Source organism: Arabidopsis thaliana, chromosome 2, assembly GCF_000001735.4.
Source record: "Arabidopsis thaliana chromosome 2, partial sequence".
Taxonomy (NCBI): Eukaryota; Viridiplantae; Streptophyta; class Magnoliopsida; order Brassicales; family Brassicaceae; genus Arabidopsis; species Arabidopsis thaliana.
The window spans coordinates 2,548,081-2,575,401 of record NC_003071.7 but is presented as its reverse complement, the minus strand read 5'-3'; the positions used below and the strand labels follow the sequence as shown (position 1 = coordinate 2,575,401).

The 27,321-nt window shown below is 39.0% G+C and overlaps 1 protein-coding gene and 6 pseudogenes across 7 annotated transcripts; 4 read left to right on the top strand and 3 right to left on the bottom strand.

Moving 5' to 3' along the window:
• Positions 1–899: 899 nt before the first annotated feature.
• Positions 900–3,185, top strand: AT2G06490 (annotated as a pseudogene; the record flags this gene model as incomplete). Its single annotated transcript has 1 exon — positions 900–3,185.
• On the top strand, positions 2,659–3,474 carry AT2G06425 (PttA/En/Spm family plant transposase; the record flags this gene model as incomplete). Its single annotated transcript, NM_001335304.1, has 2 exons — positions 2,659–2,763; positions 2,937–3,474. 2 exons carry the CDS (start codon positions 2,659–2,661, stop codon positions 3,183–3,185), a joined length of 354 nt encoding a protein of 117 aa, NP_001325047.1. The 3' UTR covers positions 3,186–3,474.
• A 1,284-nt stretch (positions 3,475–4,758) lies between these two features.
• Positions 4,759–5,165, bottom strand: AT2G06480 (annotated as a pseudogene; the record flags this gene model as incomplete). The annotated part of the gene is made up of 1 exon: positions 4,759–5,165.
• Positions 5,166–6,113: 948 nt separating this feature from the next.
• AT2G06470 lies at positions 6,114–10,949 on the top strand (annotated as a pseudogene; the record flags this gene model as incomplete). Its single annotated transcript has 1 exon — positions 6,114–10,949.
• Positions 10,950–11,092: 143 nt separating this feature from the next.
• AT2G06460 lies at positions 11,093–12,135 on the bottom strand (annotated as a pseudogene; the record flags this gene model as incomplete). Its single annotated transcript has 1 exon — positions 11,093–12,135.
• A 5,744-nt stretch (positions 12,136–17,879) lies between these two features.
• AT2G06450 lies at positions 17,880–19,848 on the top strand (annotated as a pseudogene; the record flags this gene model as incomplete). Its single annotated transcript has 1 exon — positions 17,880–19,848.
• An 823-nt stretch (positions 19,849–20,671) lies between these two features.
• Positions 20,672–25,277, bottom strand: AT2G06440 (annotated as a pseudogene; the record flags this gene model as incomplete). The annotated part of the gene is made up of 1 exon: positions 20,672–25,277.
• Positions 25,278–27,321: the final 2,044 nt, after the last annotated feature.

Below are 27,321 nucleotides of genomic sequence, written 5' to 3'. Positions count from 1 at the left end.
CATTTACAAACCTAACACTTATGTATGTACTCTATACTACTAAATCATTGCTTCTCAATGATTTATAGATCAAACTCAATGGATTTCAAACATTTTATTACACAGTTTCACAAATAAGTCGCACTTTTGCGACCTTTAAGCTACGTTTAACCGACGCTCGCGTTTTGCATTTCAAAATTTGTATAGTGAGGTGTGTTTGCATGTTTTCTATCTAAATATTCAAAAATCCCTAATCTATATCAAGTGTTACATGTTCTTTAATATACAAGAATGATCTTTTTCAAACAATTATAAAATAAGCTAAGAAAGCAAAACATTTACAAACCTAACACTTATGTATGTACTCTATACTACTAAATCATTGCTTGTCAATGATTTATGGATCAAACTCAATGGAATCCAAGCATTTTATAATGTAGAGTCACAACACATTCGCCGTTTGCGACCAATAAGCTACGTTTAACCTATATTTGACTTATTGTGTGACTAATTGCTGACCTGTTTGTGATTAAAGTCCGACTAATTGTGCAACGAAATTGCGACTGTTTTTAATTTCAATCATTTTCACCAATTTTTCGCCTAAGTCTTTTGGCGCTCAATTCCCCCCCCCCAAACAGTTTACTTTGCAACTTTTTTGCGACTAAATATAGACTTTTTTTTTAATCAATAATTTATAAAGTCTCTATTTCTTGTTTTTATCGTTTCTTCTTCTTCTTCGCTTTCAATCTCTTTAGAATTCTGCGGTTAAACGCTCTCACCTCTCCTCTTCTTCAACTCGATTTCTTGTTTTTTATTGTGTAGATCTAGGGTTTCTAGATTTAGATTCTCTTCTCTGTTTCAATCCAACCCCTTCGCTTTCTAATTTCACCATTTCTAGATCTAGGGGTTCTTCATTCGTTATGGCTGCTGGTGGTAAGGGAAAATCAAGTAGAGGTAGAGGTAGAGGTAGAGGTAGAGGTCGAGTTCGCGAATCGTCAACCGGAGTCCAAGTCTTCCAGGGTAAAAATCCAGTGTTAGGTTCGAGTGGTCACAGAGCCTCTTCTCACTCGTCGAACCCTAATTCGGCGACACAATCCCATAGGAGCCGTCCTTCACAATATCCACCGGCTACTGTACCACAGACGACGCCACCCCAAACGACACTAACCCCGACTAATTCTCGTCAGCCCTTGCTCTCTGGTTCTCAACAACCGCCTCCCGTTCATCGCAATCTGCCTCCTACTCGTCAACGTCAGGCTCCTACGAGTCAACAACAGCCTCCTACTTGTCAACAAAAGGCTCCTTCTCGTCAACATCAATCTTTGGGTCTTCAACAACAGCCTCGTCAAACGGAGCAACAAAACCCTAATAATCATGAAGAGGAAGATGGGGTAGAAGATTGGGAAGAAGATGGGGAAGAAGATGGGGAAGAAGAAGAGGAAGAAGAAGAAGACCCTAATTCCCCCGAAGAAGATAACCATAATGTCGACTATCAAGATCTGTTGGATTCTTTACTAGCCCTTCCAGGTTTACAACAACTTGCACTTCTGTCTGAAAAGCCTATCCCTGGGATCGAGACTCTTTGGTAATCTCTATCTTTTCACCTTTTTTAGATATCATTTTGAGTTGGTGATTGAGCTTAGTAACCGGTTGTGTTTTTATAGATATCATTTTGAGTTGGTGATTGAGCTTAGTAACCGGTTGTGTTTGTATAATTATCATTTTGAGTTAGTGATTGACCTTAGTAACCGGTTGTGTTTGTATAGATATCATTTTGAGTTGGTGATTGAGATTAGTACCCGGTTGTGTTTGTGAATGACCATCTGTTTTGAGAGCATTTTTCATTAAGTTGTTAATTCTCTGTTGGTTGCATCAACTAAAGTCTTTGTAGTTTGTATACTTACGAGTTATTTTTCCATTGTCTAGTGTGATATCAACTTAATATTGTGTCTTTTGTTACAAGTTTAACCGGCACAAGGGGAAGCTGTCTAGAGTGATTGCTGGAATATTTCGGAGGAAGTTTGATGGGCCTTACTTCATTTGGAAGGTTACACCAATACACATTCAAGAGAGATACTTCAAGAATTTTGCGGTACTATCATATAAACCTCTTCATTTTGTTAATGTATATATGAAGTATCTTTGCTAACTTAACTACTTGTTTTGTAGCGGAACTATAATTGGGATAGTGGGATTACTGAGCTTGTTAAAGAAGGATTCTTGGTTATAGCCAAGAAGCGGATGTAAGGGATTTTCAGTCAAGCAAAGAAAAGTGGTTCACAACCACCGTGGATTTCGGGATAAACTTTGGGCTCGGATGTGGGAGCATTGGAACACTAAAGATGCTATTGAGAGAAGTGAGAATGCTTCACAATGTAGAAACTCTACTCGTGGAGGTCTTGGAGTGCACAAACATGTAGCTGGGCAGAAATCGTTTTTGCAAGTTCATCAAGAGATGGTAAGATTTCTCTTTTCATCCAAACGATTCACTTAACATATTATCTAATGTTGCTTCTATGATTTTAATCTCTTTTATTTTCATTGTAGGAGGAACGTTTGAAGCGACCTGTCACATTTGGAGAAGTGTTTATTGCAACACATACTAGGGCTGATGGATCTTTTGTGGATCAAAAATCTCAACAAGTTGGTGAGGCATATGCGAGGAGCCTTGAAGAGAGGATGTCTGAAATAGATCGGGATGGTCCTCAAATTTCTGACAATTCCTCTCAGCATTCAACTCAGCGTACACTCAGCCTTGAAGAGAAGAATGAGATATTTCTTAAGGTTATTCATTTCTGTTTTTATTTACTTAGAATGCTTGTCTTTGTTTGCTTGGAAATTATGATTGTCTTACTCTTTGTTTGATGAGTGATAGATGCTTAGAGTAATGATGATTCTCTTTTTTTGGTTCTCATGATTTAATTCATTTTATTTGTGCCTTTGTCTTCTTGTTTCAGTGTACTCATAAAGATGGCAAAGGTAACCCTTATGGCCTTGGATCGCTTGTGGAGACGCTGAACAAAAGAAAAAGGAAGGAGTGTTATGCGAGCTCTTCTACATCAACCATTGTGGATCTTCAAGATCAGTTGCAGAAGAAGATATCAAAACATGAAGCTCAAAATGCAAAACGTGATGAGGAGCACCGGCAATATCAATATCGGATGGAGAAGCTAGCTTCTCCTCTTCATGAAGGAAAAAGATCTTGAGTTGGCTGCGTTTTTGTCTACTGATTCTACAGAACCAAAACCACCCCTCTAACCAACCACCACAGGCACCCAGCTAAACAACCCAACTCCAAGCACATTTCCAACCACCACATGCACCCCAGAAGACACCGGATTAGGCACCACTACATTAGTCTCCACTTCAGCTACTTTGTCTAATAGTTCTTCTAACCATTGAACTTGATTTTCTAATGGTTTTTTGAAAAACTTTATCTTTTGTTGAAAACAATTTAAGATGATAATATAATGTATGAGTGAATGATTTTAGGAATGTTAACTTGTTTCATGTTTTTAATCCTCTTTATTTAGTACTAATAGCTTCTCAATTCAAAATCTAATCAGGTTAGGTAACAGACAGTAGAACAAAGAGTCCCAAATCACTTGAGACCAACAATTTTCGTCTCAAAACTGTCTTAAGTAAGCGGCGTTGCTTTTTAGTCGGATATCTACAACTTTCTAAAGTAGTCACAAACCAGTCGCTTATGTGCGACTGAAAACTGCGGTCAGATAATAGTCGTAAATAAGCGACCATGTTGCGACTAATTTATTTAGCGACTGTTTTTTTCAGTCGTTATATAGGTAAAACCTTGGTTTGCGACTGATTTGAGACCAATTTGGGGGTTGCAAATAGTTGGTTGATTTTTTATTTTGGTATAACTACGTGGTTTGTTAATCTTAGTACAACTTGTTTAATATAGTTATTTGAAGTATCCGTTAGGTATAACTTGGTACGTAGATGTACTACCCAGATTTTGTTCTGTCTCATCTTTTCTCTATCTTTAATTAAAAACAAAAAAATTGAAAAATAAAAAATTTCAAAACTTAAAAAAAAACGTGGGTCAAATTGCAAGTGGATCAAAGCATGTGGGTCAAACTGCACCGTCATTGTAGTACCCCGCGTATTGACCTCGGAAAAGAATGAAGGGCAAGAGGAGGAGAGGAGAGAAATGCGCATGAAAGAATGAGGAGGGTCGCCTATTTATAAACCGAGGAAGCCAGAGTAGAGCCCAAGTCTAAAACCTTGGAGCCGAATCCATTCGGTCGAGCCAACTTGGTGACCAAGTTTCCATCCGAGCCATGCAAGCCGACTTGGAGCCCAAGTCCAAAGACTTGGAGCCGAATCCGCTTAAGACCACGGGTTGCATTTCACGCGCCTCCTCCCATCGTTAATCCAACCCGCAACCTTAGCTTATAAATAGGACCACACCCCCCTTTAGTCGAACACTTAGAAATTTTCTCACCGAAAGGCTGCCCAAAAAAAACCCGATCGTCCGAACCTTTAGGATAACCCGAGAGAGAAAGAGAGAGAGCCCGAGTTAGAGATCGTCGACCAAGTTAGGAGGATTCGCCGGTGATTGTGAGTTCCGGTTTTAGTTCTTGCATGTTTGATTTCATTCTTGCATGTTTTCGATTCTCCCTTCCTTTAGGTTTGGTTTTGTTATCTTTGAGTTTATTAAGGTTGTCTTATCGATTATGTAACGCCCGCGATCCTCAATAGGATCGTTGGCTAGGACTTGGTCCGAGAGATGAAGGTGGAGTCTCGGACAAGTGAGAAGGAGCTGGCCATAAGCTCGGACAAAGGGGAAATCATGCAGGCTAAGCTAGGATCGTAAAGAAATCAGCTGGGTCAGCTCGCCCAAAGCTCAAGCTCAGCTGGAAGGACTGACGGTTACTCAGGTCGAGTGACAGTCCAGCTCGGGCAGCTGGACGAGTGACGGTTGAGCTCGAGGTAGCTGGACGAGTGACGGATGAGCTCGAGGTAGCTGGACGAGTGACGGACTAGCTGGGCGGTTATGGGCGAAGAGATACAACTCTTCGGAAAGGTGCAACTCTTCGGAAGGGCGCAACTCTTCGGAAAGGTGCAACTCTTCGGAAAGGTGCAAGGAACGGATGTATTGATTCGGGAAGCATCCTTTCGCCCCCTATATAAGGAAGGGCGCCCGGGACCATTCCACTCACCACAACACACCGAAAACACAAGAAACTCACCATTAAAACTCTCTCCCTCTTGGGAGAATAAATAGTCTTAGGATTCGGTAGCCGGGCTGTGGCCGGCAATAAAGAAGGAGGGTCGGATCGACCTAACCTCGAGAAGGAAGGTAAGGGATCCTAGACTTTGAGTCTAAGGGTTCTAGGATGTGAGTAAGTAGTCGGATCCTTGAAAGGATTGACTAGAGGGCTTGGTAGTATCCGGGTCATGTGCATCCTACACAAGACTCGGTCCGGGTAGGGATCAGCTGAGGCGGGGACACGGCTCGACGGAGGACCGGCGGGTCTTAACTGACCTGCCGAGAATCGGCCGGACTGATGCGCGATCTTCCCCTCTCTGAATTCTCTCCACGGATCCGAGTAGTGTATGGCATATAGAGCATTGCATGGACTTGCATATGATTAAGTAAATGAGATTACTTATGGCTCTATGACTTTCATGAACAAATGGTGATCGTGGGAAGGACTTGGCTTAGGCGCGAGAGACTCAAGGCCGGGATGATGGGTGGTGATAGTTCGGATAGTCTAGGGATCGATTATATGACTTGTAATAGCTTATATGCAAACTCATAGGTTGTATCGAATCCTTTGCTTAATCAATAAAGTATCCGATTGTTTGTTTACTCTATTCGTCTCATATATTGAATCACGGAATCATATGGAACGGATTAGACTAGGAAAGAACCTCATAAACGGTTAGGGCCGAGTCACTTACTGTCTTAGGTCGAGAGAACTCGTCCGGACTTTAGGCAGTCCGGATCGGGGCCTTTCAAGTTGGTATCAGAGCATGCTTGGTTCTAGGACTAGGTGTTGGGTTAAGGGGTATCACCACTCGTCGGCTTGAGAATCTCGCGGTAGTTGTTCTTTACTCTTTTGCTATTTTACTAGGAGTTATGTGGATTAACTTTGGAGGTTTCGCAGATGGGTAAGAGCAGCAAAACGGGAAAGAGTAAGAAGGATAAGGGCATTGTCGAGGAGACTTTGGTTGAGGAGGAAACGATGATCAACGAGAAAACCAGAGTCGGGACGATGCTCGATGGGACAGACTCGGCCGGACCTGAGGCCGGGAAGAAGTCCATAAATGAGGAAGCACCGGAGAGTAGTGGTGCAAGGGACAACACGGATAACCGGAACAATACTCCAACGGCCCAAGAACAGTGGGATTTGATGAAGGGAGTGATGGCGCAACTAGCCACATTGACCAAGGCCGTTGTAGCGGATCCAGTGGTCCAAAGAGTGGATAACCAAAAGGACGATGACTCGGAAGTTGTGGAAGTGAATCCACAACCGAATCATGGGCGAAAAAGGGGAGACTATCTGAGTCTTCTCGAACATGTCTCAAGGCTGGGCACGAGACACTTCATGGGCAGTACAGACCCGATTGTGGCCGATGAGTGGGGGAGTAGACTCAAGAGGAACTTCAAGTCTACCCGCTGCCCTGAGGATTACCAAAGGGACATTGCGGTCCACTTCCTTGAAGGAGACGCCCATAACTGGTGGTTAACCGTCGAGAAACGCAGAGGGGACGAGGTCCGGTCCTTTGCGGATTTCGAAGACGAGTTTAACAAGAAGTACTTTCCACCGGAGGCTTGGGATAGGCTTGAATGTGCGTACCTCGACCTAGTTCAAGGGAACCGCACGGTGCGTGAATATGATGAGGAATTTAACCGCCTAAGGCGTTATGTGGGACGTGAACTTGGGGAGGAACAAGCTCAAGTGCGCCGATTTATCTGTGGACTAAGGATAGAGATCCGCAACCATTGTTTGGTCCGGACATTCAACTCGGTTTCCGAATTGGTTGAAAGGGCAGCAATGATTGAGGAAGGGATCGAGGAGGAGAGGTACTTGAACCGGGAGAAAGCACCGATCCGGAACAATCAATCCACCAAACCCGCAAATAAGAAAAGGAAATTTGACAAGGTGGATAACACCAAGTCCGATGCTAAGACCGGGGAATGCGTGACCTGTGGTAAGAGCCACAGCGGAACTTGCTGAAGGCCATAGGTGCATGTGGCCGGTGTGGAAGCAAGGACCATGCGATCCAAAGTTGCCCGAGAATGGAACCAGGACAGTCCAAGGTTCTCGGTGAAGAGACAAGGACTTGTTTCTATTGCGGAAAGACTGGACATCTAAAGCGAGAGTGCCCTAAGTTGACTGCGGAGAAGCAGGCCGGACAAAGGGACAATCGCGGGGGAAATGGACTGCCGCCTCCCCAAAAGCGGCAAGCCGTGGCACCGCGAGTTTATGAGTTGTCGGAGGAAGCTAACGATGCCGGAAACTTCAGGGCGATCACTGGTACGTTCTCACAACTCCCTATTCATTATTTCAATAACTGCATTTGCATTGCATCATGCATATGGGAAATGGGAGGTACTCAGCATTCTAAGGGAATGTGTAGGGACCTTGAGAGTAGGTGACGTAGTAACGCACACTCTATTTGATTCTGGGGCTACACATTGTTTTGTTAGTCCGGAATTGGTTGAAACAGGTGGGTTCAGGAAAGAACCAAACACCGATTATGGAATGGTACGAGCGGCCGGCGGACAGGCAATGTATCCGACCGGACTTGTTCGGGGCATCTCGGTTGTAGTGAACGGTGTCAATATGCCCGCGGACCTAATCATTGTTCCACTAAAGAAACATGATGTTATCTTAGGGATGGACTGGTTGGGGAAGTACAAGGCTCACATAGATTGTCACCGAGGCCGGATACAATTCGAGAGGGACGAGGGTATGTTAAAATTCCAAGGAATAAGAACAACCTCGAGAAGCTTGGTAATCTCGGCAATCCAGGCTGAAAAGATGCTCGGGAAAGGTTGTGAGGCATATTTAGCCACGATCACAACCAAGGAAGTGGGGGCGAGTGCGTAGTTGAAAGACATTCTGATCGTCAACGAGTTCTCGGACGTGTTTGCGGCCGTTAGTGGTGTAGCACCGGACCGGTTAGACCCGTTCACGATAGAACTCGAGCCCGGGACAACCCCCATATCTAAAGCTCCGTACCGGATGGCACCGGCGGAAATGGCGGAGCTAAAGAAACAGTTGGAGGAGTTGTTGGATAAAGGATTCATCAGGCCGAGTAGCTCACCATGGGGTGCGCCGGTTCTATTTGTGAAAAAGAAAGATGGTAGCTTTAGGCTATGCATCGACTATCGGGGATTGAATAAAGTTACGGTGAAAAACAAATATCCTTTACCCCGGATAGATGAGTTGATGGATCAACATGGAGGTGCACAGTGGTTTTCAAAAATCGACTTGGCCTCAGGATATCACCAAATTCCCATAGAGCCAACGGACGTGAGGAAAACGGCTTTCCGGACAAGGTACGGCCACTTTGAGTTTGTGGTCATGCCATTCGGATTGACCAATGCACCAGCAGCCTTCATGAAAATGATGAATGGGGTATTCCGGGATTTCTTAGACGAGTTTGTTATCATCTTCATTGACGACATCCTTGTTTACTCGAAATCTTGGGAAGCTCACCAAGAACATCTAAGGGCGGTGCTGGAACGGCTAAGGGAACATGAGCTATTTGCGAAGTTAAGTAAATGCTCATTTTGGCAAAGGAGCGTTGGTTTTCTTGGTCATGTTATCTTGGACCAAGGAGTATCGGTTGATCCGGAGAAAATACGGTCGATGAAGGAGTGGCCACGACCAAGGAATGCCACCGAGATTAGGAGTTTTCTCGGACTAGCAGGGTATTACCGAAGGTTCGTAATGAGTTTTGCGAGCATGGCCCAACCCTTGACTCGACTGACCGGAAAAGACACCGCATTCAACTGGTCGGATGAGTGCGAGAAAAGCTTCCTGGAGTTAAAGGCCATGTTGACTAATGCACCAGTATTGGTCTTACCGGAGGAAGGTGAGCCCTATACGGTTTATACGGACGCATCCATAGTGGGACTAGGATGCGTACTGATGCAAAAGGGGAGTGTTATCGCATACGCATCAAGGCAATTGTGGAAACATGAGAAGAACTACCCTACGCATGATTTGGAAATGGCCGCGGTAGTATTTGCCTTGAAGATTTGGCGATCATACTTGTATGGTGCTAAAGTTCAAATCTATACTGACCACAAAAGCCTAAAGTACATATTCATCCAGCCGGAGTTGAATCTAAGGCAAAGAAGGTGGATGGAACTTGTGGCGGATTACGACTTGGACATAGCGTACCATCCGGGCAAGGCCAACCAAGTCGCCGACGCCCTGAGTAGGAGGCGCTCGGAAGTTGAGGCGGAACGGAGCCAAGTGGACTTGGTTAACATGATGGGGACATTGCATGTGAATGCCTTATCTAAAGAAGTTGAATCCTTAGGGTTGGGAGCCGCCGATCAGGCCGACCTGCTTAGTAGGATCCGGCTGGCTCAGGAACGGGACGAGGAGATAAAAGGATGGGCACTAAACAACAAAACCGAGTACCAAACCTCGAACAATGGTACAATCGTGGTGAACGGTCGAGTATGTGTGCCGAACGATAGGGCATTAAAGGAGGAGATCCTAAGAGAGGCGCATCAATCGAAGTTCTCAATCCATCCTGGGTCGAACAAGATGTACCGCGACCTTAAAAGGTACTACCATTGGGTAGGAATGAAGAAAGACGTGGCCAGATGGGTGGCCAAGTGCCCGACTTGTCAACTGGTCAAGGCGGAGCATCAAGTACCAAGTGGGTTGTTACAAAACCTACCTATACCGGAATGGAAGTGGGACCACATAACGATGGACTTCGTCACTGGACTGCCAACGGGGATCAAGTCCAAACACAATGCGGTATGGGTTGTGGTAGAGCGATTGACTAAGTCTGCGCACTTCATGGCGATCTCGGATAAGGATGGAGCAGAAATCATTGCCGAGAAGTATATAGACGAGATCGTGCGGTTACATGGGATTCCGGTTAGTATAGTGTCAGACCGAGACACAAGGTTCACGTCAAATTTTTGGAAGGCTTTCCAAAAGGCCTTAGGAACTCGAGTGAACCTAAGTACTGCCTACCACCCACAGACGGACGGACAGTCCGAACGAACGATTCAAACCCTCGAGGACATGTTGAGGGCATGCGTCTTGGATTGGGGAGGAAACTGGGAGAAATATCTAACGTTAGTAGAGTTTGCATACAATAATAGTTTTCAAGCTAGTATTGGTATGTCTCCCTATGAGGCGTTGTATGGCCGAGCTTGTAGAACACCGTTGTGTTGGACGCCCGTGGGCGAACGTCGGTTGTTTGGACCTACGATCGTGGATGAAACCACGGAGAGAATGAAGTTCTTAAAAATCAAGTTAAAGGAAGCCCATGATCGACAGAAAAGCTACGCCAACAAACGTCGAAAGGAATTGGAATTCCAAGTAGGAGATTTGGTGTACTTAAAGGCGATGACCTACAAAGGGGCAGGACGATTCACCTCAAGGAAAAAGTTAAGCCCAAGGTATGTTGGCCCGTACAAGGTGATCGAACGAGTAGGGGCGGTGGCATACAAACTTGACCTTCCTCCAAAACTAAATGCGTTTCACAACGTCTTCCATGTGTCACAATTACGGAAGTGTTTAAGTGATCAAGAAGAAAGTGTGGAAGATGTACCTCCCGGGTTAAAGGAGAACATGACGGTGGAAGCATGGCCAGTACGGATCATGGACTGAATGACGAAAGGGACTCGGGGAAAATCAAGGGATTTGTTAAAAGTCTTGTGGAATTGTGGAGGCCGTGAAGAATACACTTGGGAAACCGAGAATAAGATGAAGGCCAATTTTCCGGAGTGGTTCAAGGAGATGGGTAAAGATCAACTTGATGCGGATTCGAGGACGAATCCAATTCAAGGGGGGAGACTTGTAACGCCCGCGATCCTCAATAGGATCGTTGGCTAGGACTTGGTCCGAGAGATGAAGGTGGAGTCTCGGACAAGTGAGAAGGAGCTGGCCATAAGCTCGGACAAAGGGGAAATCATGCAGGCTAAGCTAGGATCGTAAAGAAATCAGCTGGGTCAGCTCGCCCAAAGCTCAAGCTCAGCTGGAAGGACTGACGGTTACTCAGGTCGAGTGACAGTCCAGCTCGGGCAGCTGGACGAGTGACGGTTGAGCTCGAGGTAGCTGGACGAGTGACGGATGAGCTCGAGGTAGCTGGACGAGTGACGGACTAGCTGGGCGGTTATGGGCGAAGAGATACAACTCTTCGGAAAGGTGCAACTCTTCGGAAGGGCGCAACTCTTCGGAAATCAGCTGGGTCAGCTCGCCCAAAGCTCAAGCTCAGCTGGAAGGACTGACGGTTACTCAGGTCGAGTGACAGTCCAGCTCGGGCAGCTGGACGAGTGACGGTTGAGCTCGAGGTAGCTGGACGAGTGACGGATGAGCTCGAGGTAGCTGGACGAGTGACGGACTAGCTGGGCGGTTATGGGCGAAGAGATACAACTCTTCGGAAAGGTGCAACTCTTCGGAAGGGCGCAACTCTTCGGAAAGGTGCAACTCTTCGGAAAGGTGCAACTCTTCGGAAGGGCGCAACTCTTCGGAAAGGTGCAACTCTTCGGAAAGGTGCAAGGAACGGATGTATTGATTCGGGAAGCATCCTTTCGCCCCCTATATAAGGAAGGGCGCCCAGGACCATTCCACTCACCACAACACACCGAAAACACAAGAAACTCACCATTAAAACTCTCTCCCTCTTGGGAGAATAAATAGTCTTAGGATTCGGTAGCCGGGCTGTGGCCGGCAATAAAGAAGGAGGGTCAGATCGACCTAACCTCGAGAAGGAAGGTAAGGGATCCTAGACTTTGAGTCTAAGGGTTCTAGGATGTGAGTTAGTAGTCGGATCCTTGAAAGGATCGACTAGAGGGCTGGGTAGTATCCGGGTCATGTGCATCCTACACAAGACTCGGTCCGGGTAGGGATCGGCTGAGGCGGGGACGCGGCTCGGCGGAGCACCGGCGGGTCTTAACTGACCTGCCGAGAATCGGCCGGACTGATGCGCGATCTTCCCCTCTCTGAATTCTCTCCACGGATCTGAGTAGTGTATGGCATATAGAGCATTGCATGGACTTGCATATGATTAAGTAAATGAGATTACTTATGGCTCTATGACTTTCAGGAACAAATGGTGATCGTGGGAAGGACTTGGCCTAGGCGCGAGAGACTCAAGGCCGGGATGATGGGTGGTGATAGTTCGGATAGTTTAGGGATCGATTATATGACTTGTAATAGCTTATATGCAAACTCATAGGTTGTATCGAATCCTTTGCTTAATCAATAAAGTATCCGATTGTTTGTTTACTCTATTCGTCTCATATATTGAATCACGGAATCATATGGAACGGATTAGACTAGGAAAGAACCTCATAAACGGTTAGGGCCGAGTCACTTACTGGCTTGGGTCGAGAGAACTCGTCCGGACTTTAGGCAGTCCGGATCGGGGCCTTTCAGATTAGCTAGGAGTGGTTGCGATCAAAGCTCCGTTTGCCCTAAAGGAGTGGTTGTACTACAAGAAGCACCATTCGCTTAAGAGGGATGGTTGCGTTGTCTTAGACACCACTCTCTAGTATTCGATTGCCAAGTTTGAGAACACTATGATAAAATGTGTTGAGAACGAACCATATCTTTCATAGTGTTGATTGAGGATCGTAGCGTGTGGAGCTTGTGAAAGTTATCCAAGTCGATCCATAAGCATGCTACGGTCAAGTGGGATGTAGCTGGCCTTGCGTGAGATTCCGTTCTTTTGTGATGATTGCTTGACGAGATGCAACAGGCCTCATGGGGATCGAAGGACCAGGAGAGACTGGGCTAGCTACCCTGGCCGGTGTCGTTTACACGACGGTGTAACCAAGGTGATGTTCTAGTTATATGCCTTTGTGGTTATAACTCGGGTGTTCACGGTGTGTCGAGGAAGGCAGTGTATCGGACCCTAATAAAACTTTAAGAAAAAGTTTTATTTCTTGATTGTTTTATTTGTTGTTTACTACCTTCTCTGCGTTTATTCTGATTGTTTATGTTATGCATGTGAGGATTATGGGTGGGGTTAGACTAACGTTTCCTTGGGGAATCCGAACTCATTGAGTAATGCTAGATTATTCATGATTATACTTGTTTTGCAGGTAACCTTAGAGTGGTTTAGAGGGAGTGGTGAACGCTAGGAAACCCGAAGTAGTTTTTCAGTGTCCTTTTGTAAAACTCAAAGTATGTATTTTAGTATCGTGTACTTTTGGGCCTCATGCCTTGGCCATAAAAACGATGTTTATCTTGTAATTTTCCCTTGTATTTTCATCACTCTTAAATAATTAAATCGGTATTTATTTTACACTTTACAGGTTTTAATCTGATAAGACTTAGTCCGAGTCGACACAACATTTGGGTGAAGTGAGGGTTGGCAAGCCTAAATGGATCCCAAGTGGGGAAATGGATAATCTCGAGTGGGCTAAGGGTCGGGAGGTGTTCTTGAACCTTGGCTACTCAATGGGATCTCATTTCCATTGTGGCATCTCTACGCCGTATCGGACTTGCCGAGTTCTGGGGGCATTACAGTCATAAAATACATGTGTGATGCAAGAATTGGAGTTAACCCGACTTTAGATCACTTGATGATCAAGAGTTCCAAGCTTGCCACGCGGAATGGGGGGGAGGGGAGGAGTGATGAAGGTGGTGATCTGACACGTTGGCGATCGCTTCTCTCGTGTGGGATCAATTCAAGGAGAAATGACGGATAGAAGGGTGATTGACTCGTTCAATCAGTGGATTAATCGACTCACTCGATCAATGAACGAATGAAGGATGTTGTATCACTCAACAAACTTAATCCGCAAATTCCTGAAGTACTTAGTGACTCACTCACAAAGAACTACAGAATAAATGACAATGGCTCAAACTTTGACAAGTAAAAAACGTTTCTTTTACTTTTAAAATGATCAATGGTGCTTTACAATGAATGAGAAATCAGCTTATATAGAGCTGAGTACAACGTTCTAAGACTTCAAAAAAAGAACCAAAACATTAAAGAAAATATTGGACATTAATTGTAGAATATGTCCAAATAAGGGAAATGAGGTGTGCCTTGTATCTTGTCAACTTGGGGAGGAAGTTGTGACGTATTGGAAGGTTCTGGAATGTCTCAAGATTCTCACATAAGCGCATAAACAAAAGAGGAAAGAGTTGTTGGAAATCGATCTTGTTCGGCTCCATATATGGCAAGTAGTAACTCTGCGGGTTCTTGTGTGGGAAGATGTACCAAAGTTCGTGTGGTACATGTCTTATGTGGTGTAGATGTTCTACTGCTTTCCATATGTAGCTTTGAGGTGCGTCCAAGTGTAGAATAAGGAAGATTTCCTTGTTTGGCTTCATTTTGTGCGGTACTTGAGAAGGTAGTTCAGCGGGTAGTTCAGCCAGTCTGTTAGCAAGTACATCAGATATATGTACTCGTGATATCTTCGAATCATTTTCTTGGTAAATGATTCCTTGATGACTTGATGTTGCCTCGTTAAAAACCTTTTTAGGTAAACTCATTGGGACACATCCTAGGTAAGGGAAAAATAGTGCAACGGTCATATCCCCACAATATGGTGACTCGACTCGCTGGTCTTTGACCCTTCTTGAATTATCATTAGTCTTTATAGGGTTAATTTGTAGGTGAATAATTAACCCTACGCCTTGTGCTTGATTGAGACTCCGATCCAATTGGGCAAGAATCCTCCAAAATGCTCTTTTTTAATATGTTTGATAGATGTACCGGCTGGTTTGGTATGCTCCCGGTTTGGTTTGATATGGATGTCCGCATCAATGTGGAGCTGCAAAACAAGTACAAGTGACAGGTGACAGCACAAACTGAACACAGTTGTTCCTAGTTTCCAAATTATACTCTCGTATACACAGTTGTACATTTTGAGATTTTCGTGTATAATAAATTATACTTGGATTTAAACTAAACAATTTAGTTGTACTCATGATTTTAGTTGTTTGAGGTACATTCTCCATGTTCTCATTCAAAAATATGTGTTTAAACATTATTTTGTGTGTTTTGCAATGTAATCTGGATAAACAATAAAAAAAATTATCATAAAAGTATAAGATCTTTGTTGTACAAAATGAATTTAGTGAAGATTATCTAAATTGTTTTGTAAACTAATGTTATTTAAGAAGATTTGTTTAACTGGTTAAACTTATTAAGTGTAAATCTACTTATGATTTAAAAAAATTGTTGAACTTATTAAGTGTAAATCTAATTATGATTAAATTTATAAATTGTTATTTTTTTTAATTATGTATAAAAATTTGTTAAATTGGTCATAGTTGTACTATTATGATTATCAGTTTTACTAAATTATACAAAACGATTAAAAAAAAAAAATAGAGACACAAATACACTAATTTGGACTTCAATCTTAATGACCACCATTGTTCCGAAACCAGCTCTCTAACTCGAACCGAAAAATGAATTGAAGAATTCTTAAACTTTGCAATTCATAAGTATCATTTACACTCTTTTAATGATTCTTAACTTTTTTTATCACATATTCAAACAATTTTTTTTTAACACCATACCAATAACAACTAAGATGTGTAGTTCTATCAACTAAATCTTGCATTGTCTACTTGCTTTCAAATTCTTGATCTAACTCCAAACCAATACCATCTTCTCATGGGTCTTAAAACTGAGATTATTGGACACAAGAAATCTCAACATATTCGTAGAATGAAAACTTGCAAATAAAAATTCACAGAATGAAAATATTTTTAAAATATGTTGATTGGATACATTTAACTGAATGAGAAAATAAAATATTATACTAATAATAGATTTATAAATATAGATGTATATTTATACTTAATAAACAAAATAATATTTTTGATAAAGTTTAATATATTTTAAGTAATATCTGATAATAAAAATAGAATAATTCACTCTAATGCCCTTTTCTCAATGCCCTTTTGCAACTTTACCCTTTTTTTTTCCTATTTTCATTTCTACCCTTTCTAATACTTTTCGCTCCAAATTACCCTTAATGAGCTACCCACATACCTAATTCATTTCTTCACACTCTCTCTTCTTCCTCCATCGGAAATTGTGAATGCCGTTGAATCCCATGCCGTCGGAAATAGTGAGTTCACTCGCCGTGAAAACCCATCTTCGCTGTCGTAAGTAGAGCTGTGTGTCGCCGTCGAATCTCTTGCGTTTCCCAGGTTTGATTTTATAATGTTAGCTTAAATCTTCATTTTCGAATTGGTTTATTCGATTTTTGTTGTTGATTATGTGAATTCGTTATTTGAATCCTGATTCAATCGACAGTTTGACATTTGCTTCAGCTTCGAATTTGAATTTTGTTTGAGATTTGATGATTGAATTTGTTTCTAAAATCCTTGTACATTCGTTATACTGTTCTAAAATCCTTTTGAATTTGTTATACTGTTTCGTGATAGATTTGCTTATGTGAATTCCTTATACTATTTCGTAATAGATTTTGGTTCTGATTTAGTGTTTACCTCTTTTGCATATGCTTTCGTGATAGATCTATGCCACTTACGCTTTAAAACGATTTGTAAACCATGTTAACCACTTTTCAAAGCTTTTAAAATCCTTTGTAAATTATTCTATGCTACTTACTTACGCTTTAAAACGATTTGTAAACCATGTTAACCACTTTTCAAAGCTTTTAAAATCCCTTGTAAATTATTCTATGCTACTTACTTACGCTTTAAAACGATTTGTAAACCATGTTAACCACTTTTCAAAGCTTTTAAAATCCCTTGTAAATTATTCTATGCTACTTACTTACTCTTTAAAACGATTTGTAAACCATGTTAACCACTTTTCAAAGCTTTTAAAATCCCTTGTAAATTATTCTATGCTACTTACTTACTCTATAAAACGATTTGTAAACCTTGCTTCTCTCTGTAGTGAAAATGTTTTTGTGGGTGTTGATTTTGTTGTTATTTATCTTATCAGGTTATAATGCTAGAATTGTATTCTGTTTGTGGCTTGTGGAAGTTGACAAACAATATGACTTGGGAATTTGAATTAGACATTGAATTGGGAGCTTCTTTAGTGCTCATTGATGAGCACATTACCTATCACGCGTTGGTTGATATTCTTGTAGAGGATTTTCAAATAGATAGTTCAACCAATTCTTTGAAGCTTAGTTACAAGTTAGTCTCCACGTCTACAACCATACAATCTCATCCTCTTTATATTAGGAACGATAGACAGCTTGCAACTTTTATGCACAAATTCTCACAGAGTGGAGGATTGCTTCAATTATGTTTGACTGTAGAGCAAATTTCTGTGATAGTTGAGCAGGTTTTTCAATAACCTTCTTGTGTTATAATTTTAAAAATCCTTTTAAAATCATTATTAAGTCAGTGATTGTGCTTATTACAGGCTGAGACTACTTCAAATCCTTTTGTTTCTCATTCTGTCCCTAATGCTCAGGTACTAATCGTTTTAAAAATCCTTGTAAAATCATTATTAACGTTTTTAAACCCCTTTTAAAAATCCTTGTAAAATCATTATTAACGTTTTTAAACCCCTTTTAAAAATCCTTGTAAAATCATTATTAAGTCAGTGATTGAGTTTACTACAGGCTGAGACGACTTCAAATCCTTTTGCTTCTCATTCTGCATCTACTACTCAGGTAATAATCCTTTTAAAAAATCTTGTAAAATCATTATTAACGTTTTTAAACCCCTTTTAAAAATCCTTGTAAAATCATTATTTAAGATAGATTGATGTTTGAGGTAAGCTTTTTATTTTGGCAGCCGAGGTTAACCTCTAGGATTATTGAGGCGTGTGTATCTGAAACATCTAGTATTCTTGATCAACGGTATTCTAGTTCCGCGTTTTCAACTGGTCTAAGTGATGCTGATTCTTTGTTTATTGGAAAAATTTTCAAAGACAAAGATGAAATGGTATTCACGTTGCGGATGTTTGCAGTGAAGCACAACTTTAAGTTTCATACAGTGAAATCAGATCTCACGAGGTATGTTCTTCATTGTATTGATGAAAACTGTAGTTGGAGACTACGTGCAACTAGGGCTGGTGGATCTGAGAGTTATGTTATTCGGAAGTATGTTAGTCATCACAGTTGTGACTCTTCATTAAGGAATGTTAGTCATCGTCAAGCATCTGCAAGGACATTAGGAAGATTGATAAGTAACCATTTTGAAGGAGGAAAGCTTCCTCTCAGACCTAAACAGCTGATAGAAATATTTAGAAAAGATCATGGAGTTGGAATCAATTATTCGAAGGCTTGGAGAGTTCAAGAACATGCAGCAGAACTTGCGAGGGGTTTACCTGATGATAGTTTTGAGGTTTTACCGAGGTGGTTCCACAGGGTACAAGTGACGAATCCAGGTTCTATCACTTTTTTCAAAAAAGATTCTGCTAATAAGTTTAAGTATGGGTTTCTGGCTTTTGGTGCATCAATTAGAGGTTATAAGTTGATGAGAAAAGTCATATCTATTGATGGTGCCCATCTGACATCAAAGTTTAAAGGGACTTTGCTTGGTGCCTCAGCTCAGGATGGGAATTTTAATTTGTATCCTATTGCTTTTGCAATAGTTGACTCTGAAAATGACGCGTCATGGGACTGGTTTTTGAAGTGTTTGCTGAATATAATCCCTGATGAGAATGATTTAGTTTTTGTGTCTGACCGAGCTGCTTTTATTGCAAGCGGACTTTCAGGGAATTATCCACTTGCTCATCATGGACTTTGCACTTTTCATTTGCAAAAAAACTTGGAAACCCATTTCAGAGGTTCTTCACTTATTCCAGTTTACTATGCGGCTTCTAGAGTTTACACGAAGACAGAATTTGATTCTTTGTTCTGGGAAATCACTAATAGTGATAAAAAGTTAGCACAATATCTTTGGGAGGTAGATGTTAGGAAATGGTCTCGAACTTATTCTCCTTCAAATCGGTACAACATCATGACATCTAATCTAGCTGAATCTGTTAATGCCTTGTTGAAACAGAACCGCGAGTATCCGATTGTTTGCCTATTTGAGTCAATCAGATCTATTATGACAAGATGGTTTAATGAGCGACGTGAAGAGAGTAGTCAACATCCGTCTGCTGTTACTATAAATGTAGGGAAGAAAATGAAAGCGTCATATGATACTTCAACACGATGGCTTGAGGTTTGTCAAGTTAATCAAGAAGAGTTTGAGGTAAAAGGAGATACCAAAACGCATTTGGTTAATCTGGACAAAAGGACTTGCACATGCTGTATGTTTGATATTGATAAATTTCCTTGCGCACATGGAATTGCTTCTGCTAAACATATCAATCTGAACGAAAACATGTTTGTTGATGAGTTTCATTCTACTTACAGGTTTTATCTCTATTCTTCACAACTTTACAGGCGTTTTTAAATGTTTTAATATCTCTTTTTATGGTTTTATCTATGTTTATGTGGTTTTAATCTCAGTTTACATAGCTGTAATTTACAGGTGGCGTCAAGCATATTCAGAGAGCATTCACCCAAATGGTGATATGGAATATTGGGAGATTCTAGAAACTATTAGTGAAGTTATTTGTCTCCCACCTTCTACTCGTGTACCTAGTGGCAGACGGGAGAAAAAGAGGATACCTTCTGTTTGGGAGCATGGACGGTCTCAGCCAAAACCAAAATTACACAAATGCAGTAGGTGTGGTCGGTCGGGTCACAACAAATCAACTTGTGTTGCTGCAATTTAGATATATGTTTATCTCCAAAGAATAATATTGTTGGGTTTTTTAATATTTTCTTCATTGTGTCGTGTCATTACTCTCGTTTGTTAAAATTACTATCAAACTTTTACAAGTAATTTTGAAGGTTATTCCAATATTTTACCTTTTAAAATCTCTTGTAAAATCCTGTTTAAAACGTCTGTTTAAATTCTTGTAAAATACCTTGTAAATCTTTCATTATGCCACTTACATATACTTTAAACGATTGTAAATCAAGTTAAACACTTTTACAAGCTTTTAACTTGAATCTTTTAAAATGTCTTGTAAGTCGTTTACTAAAATTACTATCAAACTTTACAAGTAATTTTAATAGTAATTCCAATAATTTACCTTTTTAACATATTTTGTAAAAACCTGTTTAAAACGTCTTTGAAAATCCTTTTAAAATACCTTGTAAATATTTTGTTATGCCACTTACATATACTTTTAACAATTGTGAATCAAGTTAAACACTTTTACAAGCTTTTAAAATCCCTTATAAATCATTTTCTGACATTAACTTATTCTTCTTAAACGATTGTTAATCAAGTAAACCCCTTTTAAAACCTTTTAAAATCCCTTGTAAATCATGCTTTACCACTTTATTATCCTTAAAAACCGATAGCAAACCATGTAAGCTGTTTATGCCTTTAAAATCACTTGTAAATCATGACAATTCTTATAAAACCATAAACAGTTGACAATAGTAAAGCATTTTGATTAGATTTGACAGTCATAATTAAAATACAAGTACAATCATAGATTCCAAATAACAAAAGTAAAATAAATATGTTTGAAATAAGTCAGTCTAAAGAACTAAATCCATTTTTGCCTTAGTAGCTCTGTCCTTCTCTACCTGCAAATAAAATTCAACCTATAAGTTATTTTTTGCATAACAATAATATTCAAGTTTTTAAAGATATATCGTTATACAAAAGAAGAGTTTAACACTAACCATTATTATCTTGCAGATTTGTTCAGCTAGGTATTTCACTTCTGGATGAGCTCGAGGCAGTTTGTCAGGATGAATGAGTAACGTTGCTTTCTTTAATACTAATTTGTATTTCTTCTCGTCCCACATATCCCAAATTTCGACTTTTTGCCATTTACTGTCGGGCCAAAGAATCTGAAATGTAAAAATTCCAAATGATTAGAATTAAAATCTTTTGCAGCAAAACAATGATGTAATTTAACCTACTTCTTCAAGTGACGATAGTAGATCTCTTATTAATTTTTTTTCGCCCATTTTTTAACTTTTAGGTCAATTTCTTCCATTACTTCCTGACTCAACATGACCAGCGTCAAAGGAGTTTGAACTGATACAAAAACAAAAAAAAATATATTTAGAAGTTGTTTATCAAGGCAAATCATCTGTGAATGTAAAAAGAACTTACGACTGCTTTGTCCCTGGGTGATTTCTTCTTCTTGCGTAGAGAGTGGTGTTTGATTAACATCTTTATCATCTTTCTTGGTCTCTCTTGGAACCTGTAAACAAAAACATCAAAACAAATTTTTATTTTTTGACAATTTTATCATGTCTTTTTAAACAATTAAGGAATGCAGACCTCTATTGTTTCTTCTTTTTGAGGTTGTGATTCTTTCTCTGTGGGTGCAGTCCCATTATCTTCATCATCTGACAAAATTACATATGCTTCTTGATCTTCAGTCTCATCATGTTCATCATGTTCTTCTACGTTTTCTTCTTTTGGAACCTGTAAACCAAAACATCAAAACAAATTTTTATTTTTTGACAATTTTATCATGTCTTTGTAAACAATTAAGGAATGCAGACCTCTGTTGTTTCTTCCTTTTTTTGTTGTGATTCTTTCTCTGTGGGTGCAGTCCCATTATCTTCATCATCTGACAAAATTACATATGCTTCTTGATCTTCAGTCTCATCATGTTCATCATGTTCTTCTACGTTTTCTTGTTTTAAAACCTGTAAACCAAAACATCAAAACAAAATTTTTATTTTTGACAATTTTATCATGTCTTTTTAAAAAGTTAAGGAAAGCAGACATTTGTTTCTTCTTTTTTTTTTTTTGTGATTCTTTCTCTCTGGGTGCAGTATCATTATCTTCATCATCTGACAAATTTATATACGCTTCTTGATCTGCAGCATCATTATATTCATCATGTTCTTCTACTTTTTCTTCTTTTCCTTCTTCTCTTTCCATTTCTTCATCGCCTTGTTTGGGATTCTCTTGTTTTTCTGTTTCTTCAACATTGCAAGTAGAATGATGATCTCTGTATTCAACCTGTATAAATAATTACAAGTTCCCAAATACAAGCCAGGACACAGTTATTAGTCATGTAAATCACTTTTAAAAAACTTTTAAAATCCGTTGTAAAATCTTATCGAACACTGCCTACCCTTTAAAAACGAATTTCAATCTTTTAAAACCCCATTAAAAAGTCTTTAAAATCCCTTGTAAATACATATCTAACACTGCCTATCTTTTTAAAACGGCTAAAAATCTTAAAAACACGATTTATAAGCTTTTAAAATCCCTTGTAAAAACACATACCTTTTCTTCTTCCTCTTCTTTTCCTTCTTCCTCTTGCTTTTCTTCTTCCCCTTCCATTTCTTCATCGCCTTGTTTGGGGATTTCTTGTTTTTCTGTCCCTTCATCGCCTCTGTATTCAACCTGTATATAAAATTACAAGTTTTATAACTACAAGTTACTCATGTAAATCACTTTTTAAAAAGCTTTTAAAATCCGTTGTAAATACTTATCAAACACTGCTTATCCTTTAAAACGAATTTAAATATTTAAAACCCCATTAAGATGTCTTTAAAATCCCTTGTAAAAACACATACTTTTTCTTCTTCCTCTTCTTTTCCTTCTTCCTCTTGCTTTTCTTCTTCCCCTTCCATTTCTTCATCGCCTTGTTTGGGGATTTCTTGTTTTTCTGTCCCTTCGTCGCCTCTGTATTCAACCTATATATAAAATTACAAGTTTTATAACTACAAGTTACTCATGTAAATCACTTGTAAAAATCTTTTAAAATCCGTTGTAAAATCTTATCGAACACTGCCTATCCTTTAAAAACGAATTTCAATCTTTTAAAACCCCATTAAGAAGTCTTTAAAATCCCTTGTAAATACATATCTAACACTGCCTATCTTTTTAAAACGGCTAAAAATCTTAAAAACACGATTTATAAGCTTTTAAAATCCCTTGTAAAAACACATACCTTTTCTTCTTCCTCTTCTTTTCCTTCTTCCTCTTGCTTTTCTTCTTCCCCTTCCATTTCTTCATCGCCTTGTTTGGGGATTTCTTGTTTTTCTGTCCCTTCATCGCCTCTGTATTCAACCTGTATATAAAATTACAAGTTTTATAACTACAAGTTACTCATGTAAATCACTTTTTAAAAAGCTTTTAAAATCCGTTGTAAATACTTATCAAACACTGCCTATCCTTTAAAACGAATTTAAATATTTAAAACCCCATTAAGATGTCTTTAAAATCCCTTGTAAAAACACATACTTTTTCTTCTTCCTCTTCTTTTCCTTCTTCCTCTTGCTTTTCTTCTTCCCCTTCCATTTCTTCATCGCCTTGTTTGGGGATTTCTTGTTTTTCTGTCCCTTCGTCGCCTCTGTATTCAACCTATATATAAAATTACAAGTTTTATAACTACAAGTTACTCATGTAAATCACTTGTAAAAAGCTTTTAAAATCCGTTGTAAAATCTTATCGAACACTGCCTATCCTTTAAAAACGAATTTCAATCTTTTAAAACCCCATTAAGAAGTCTTTAAAATCCCTTGTAAATACATATCTAACACTGCCTATCTTTTAAAAACGGCTAAAAATCTTTAAAACACGATTTATAAGCTTTTAAAATCCCTTGTAAAAACACATACCTTTTCTAATTCCTCTTCTTTTCCTTCTTCCTCTTGCTTTTCTTCTTCCTGCTCCTTTTTTTCGTCCTCTTCTATTTGTTCTTCTCTAGTATAACTGGCAGGAACTCTTTCGATGCCTAAATAGCCCTTCAGCCTTCCAACTTTCTTCTTAAGAACCTCACAATTTTCATATACCAGTTTTACCTTCTCACCAAAGGACATTGATTTCCTTTTTCTGCTTTGATGCACAACTATTTCAATTGCAGGTTTCAAGACATGATCAATTCTTCCTTGATGTCCTTGTTCCACTTGAATCCATCCCTGACACCAATCCTTCTTGCTCATTCTATATCCTTTGATCACAAGATCAAAAACATCCAACAGATCCTTGTCTTCAGGATTCTTCTGTGAAACCAAGTGGTCGTATTCATGAGTATGAACACCAACTATTGGTGTCACTTCAACCTGCAAAGATAAACAAAATTCCAAACTGTGTAAAAATAATGCACAATTCTTAATTAACCTTTTAAAATCCGTTGTAAATAGTTTAAATTGCTTTTAACCCTTTGTAAATCTTTAAAACTTGATTGTAAAAACTATTGTAAAACATACTCTTTATTTATAAACAGTGTTTAAAACATAAAAAAAAGCCACAGCTAAGAAAATGTACCTTGTCACCATCTGCTATCATTGTTATAGCTTTTGCACTTGGAGACGATGTTGATCTCCATTGGAGAATTAATGGAATATTTCCACTAGATGATTCATCTCTAGTGCCAAACTTTTCTCCCAACTTCTGAACCGATGATAATGCCCATATCTGAATTGATTGAACAAATCCAAATAGACCATATTGTTTCCTTAACAAATAGTCATTACCGATTCTCTTCACTTCAGTTACCAAATATGAGTACACAATCTGCGCCCATGGATACTTACAGAACTTTTCGAAATCAGTAGCTCTCTTCAGATTCTCAATTGGCAGCATGGTAGTCGGATTTCGAGCTAGCAATATGCCCTCCACTGGTAACGAACCCGCCAATCTCAGTCTCTCCTCTGGCTGCATTTTTTTGGAACGCTTTTCCAAAACATATGTAAGATCTAAAAAAGTCATTTCGAGGTTAATCCACACATCTTTTTTCTGCTTTCCCTTCAAAGTCTGATTATCTTTTATCCACCACTTTTCTTTCTTCTTTCTCTTCACATTTGGACTGCTTCCTGATGCATCATCCATTGGAAGTCCTGTTGTTATGATAAACTCTCTCAGGGAGAATCGCATAGGTTGATCAGCAAATACAAACCACAATTCGTCATTGTTGGTTAGTATTCTTCTCTGGAGTAAATGATGAACGATATGGCTTGAAAATGCTAAGTCCATTTCAGCGAATTCCACTATAGGACCCAAGAATGTGTCCATTAATGTGTTGAACTCTATCGGCTCTAAAGCTTTCCTGACAGTCGAGACAATTTTGAAAGATGAATGCTTTGATACCCTTGTAATATTATCTACTTCGCTGCCTGGTTGGAACAGTCTTTTAGGGAAGAACAGTTTCTTTGTACTCATATTTCTCAAAACCTTATTAAATACATTAACACAGTCATTAAATTAACACAGTTTTGAAATGGTTTTAAAAACCATTTTTGTAAATCCATTATGCATTTGTAGTTTTCGAAACATAAACATAGTCATTACAAGTCGTTTAAAGAACTTTAAAAACCCTTGTAAAACCATTTTTCAAAGTCATTACAAGTCGTTTTAAGACTTTAAAAACCCTTGTAAAACACAGTCATTACTCCATAATCCTTTTTAAAGACCGTTTTGAAACCATTCCAAAAACAAAATTTTAATCCTTTTCAAAGAACACAGCCGCTGAAAATAGAAACAAAAAAACCTTTTCCAAACCAAATCCAATCAACTGGTAACCCATAAATTAAGTGAGGATCTATAAATTAAAACACAAACCCAAACATCAATCTATTTACTGTTGAAGTTTCAAAACGAAAAAACTTTGAAATTGCTACAACAGAGAAGTTAATCGGCATTTGAAATCTTCTTTGAAGGTTTTTGAAACCCAAATATCAAACTTTAAAACATAAATCTATCAAAATTATATAACAATTTCCAACACTCCTTCAAAATTCCCAAATATCAATCTATTTTACTTGTTTCGTTTTCAACCGAAAAACCTAGAAATGCTAGAACAAAAAAGAGATTCGGCAAAAATCGAACAAACCCAAATGTTAAACTTCAGTTTCGTAAATTAGTTACCTTCAATTGCTTCCTTTTTGCTGGATAATCAGATTTTCTTCAGATTGTTGAAAGGAAGAAGACGAGGACGACAATTTGTATTCTTTTTTTTTTTTTTTTTTGGTTACTTTTTTGTTGTCTTTTCACGGTTCCCTTCTTTTTTTGTTTTTGGGTTATAGTGAATTTTTGGGCTTTAGTGTTTTTTGGGCTTTTAATGTTTTTTTACTAAAATAGTTTGTTTTTCTAAATAACAGGCCTAGGCCCAATTAGTAACAGATACAGTGTTTAACATTACTGTAACTTTTTCAACGGTTGATATTCTCTTTTAAAAACGGTTGTAAATCATTTTAAAATCGGTTGTAAATCTTTTCAAAGTGACTGACCCTAATTCGGTGAAGATGTCAGAAGCCAATCCCTGTTTAATTTGTTTTTAGGTTATAGTGAATTTTTGGGCTTTAGTGTTTTTTGGGCTTTTAGTGTTTTTTTTTACTAAAACAGTTTGTTTTTCTAAATAACAGGCCTAGGCCCAATTAGTAACAAATACAGTGTTTAACATTACTGTAACTTTTTCAACGGTTGATATTCTCTTTTAAAAACGGTTGTAAATCATTTTAAAAACGATTGTAAATCTTTTCATAATAGCAGCTACTGCAGCTTTTTCAACACTTTTAAAACGCTTTTAAAACAGCTTATAATTCATTTAAAAACCCTGTTTAAAAGCATGTTTAAAGTCCTTTTCCATTCAAATCAAAGCACCTGTTAACCCAAACAACCATTATACAGTAATTTTGTAAAATAGGAGTTGAACTAAATAAACTTCATAAATCTTGTTCCATATAGATGTTCATAAAATATTCAAATGACAAAGTTTATAAATCTATCTTGTACTCCACTACTTTTTGATTAGAAGTCTGCTACTTCTACAAAGTGACTGACCCTAATTCGGTGAAGATGTCAGCAGCCAATCCCTGTTTAATTTGTTTTTAGGTTATAGTGAATTTTTGGGCTTTAGTGTTTTTTGGGCTTTTAGTGTTTTTTAAACTAAAACAGTTTGTTTTTCTAAATAACAGGCCTAGGCCCAATTAGTAACAGATACAGTGTTTAACATTACTGTAACTTTTTCAACGGTTGAAATTATCTTTTAAAAACGGTTGTAAATCATTTTAAAAACGGTGGTAAATCTTTTCATAATAACAGTTACTGCAGCTTTTTCAACACTTTTAAAACGCTTTTAAAACAGCTTATAAATCGTTTGTAAATCTCTTTTAAAAACGGTTGTAAATCATTTTAAAAACGATTGTAAATTTTTTTCATAATAACCGCTACTGCAGCTTTTTCAACACTTTTAAATTCCTTATAAAGCAGC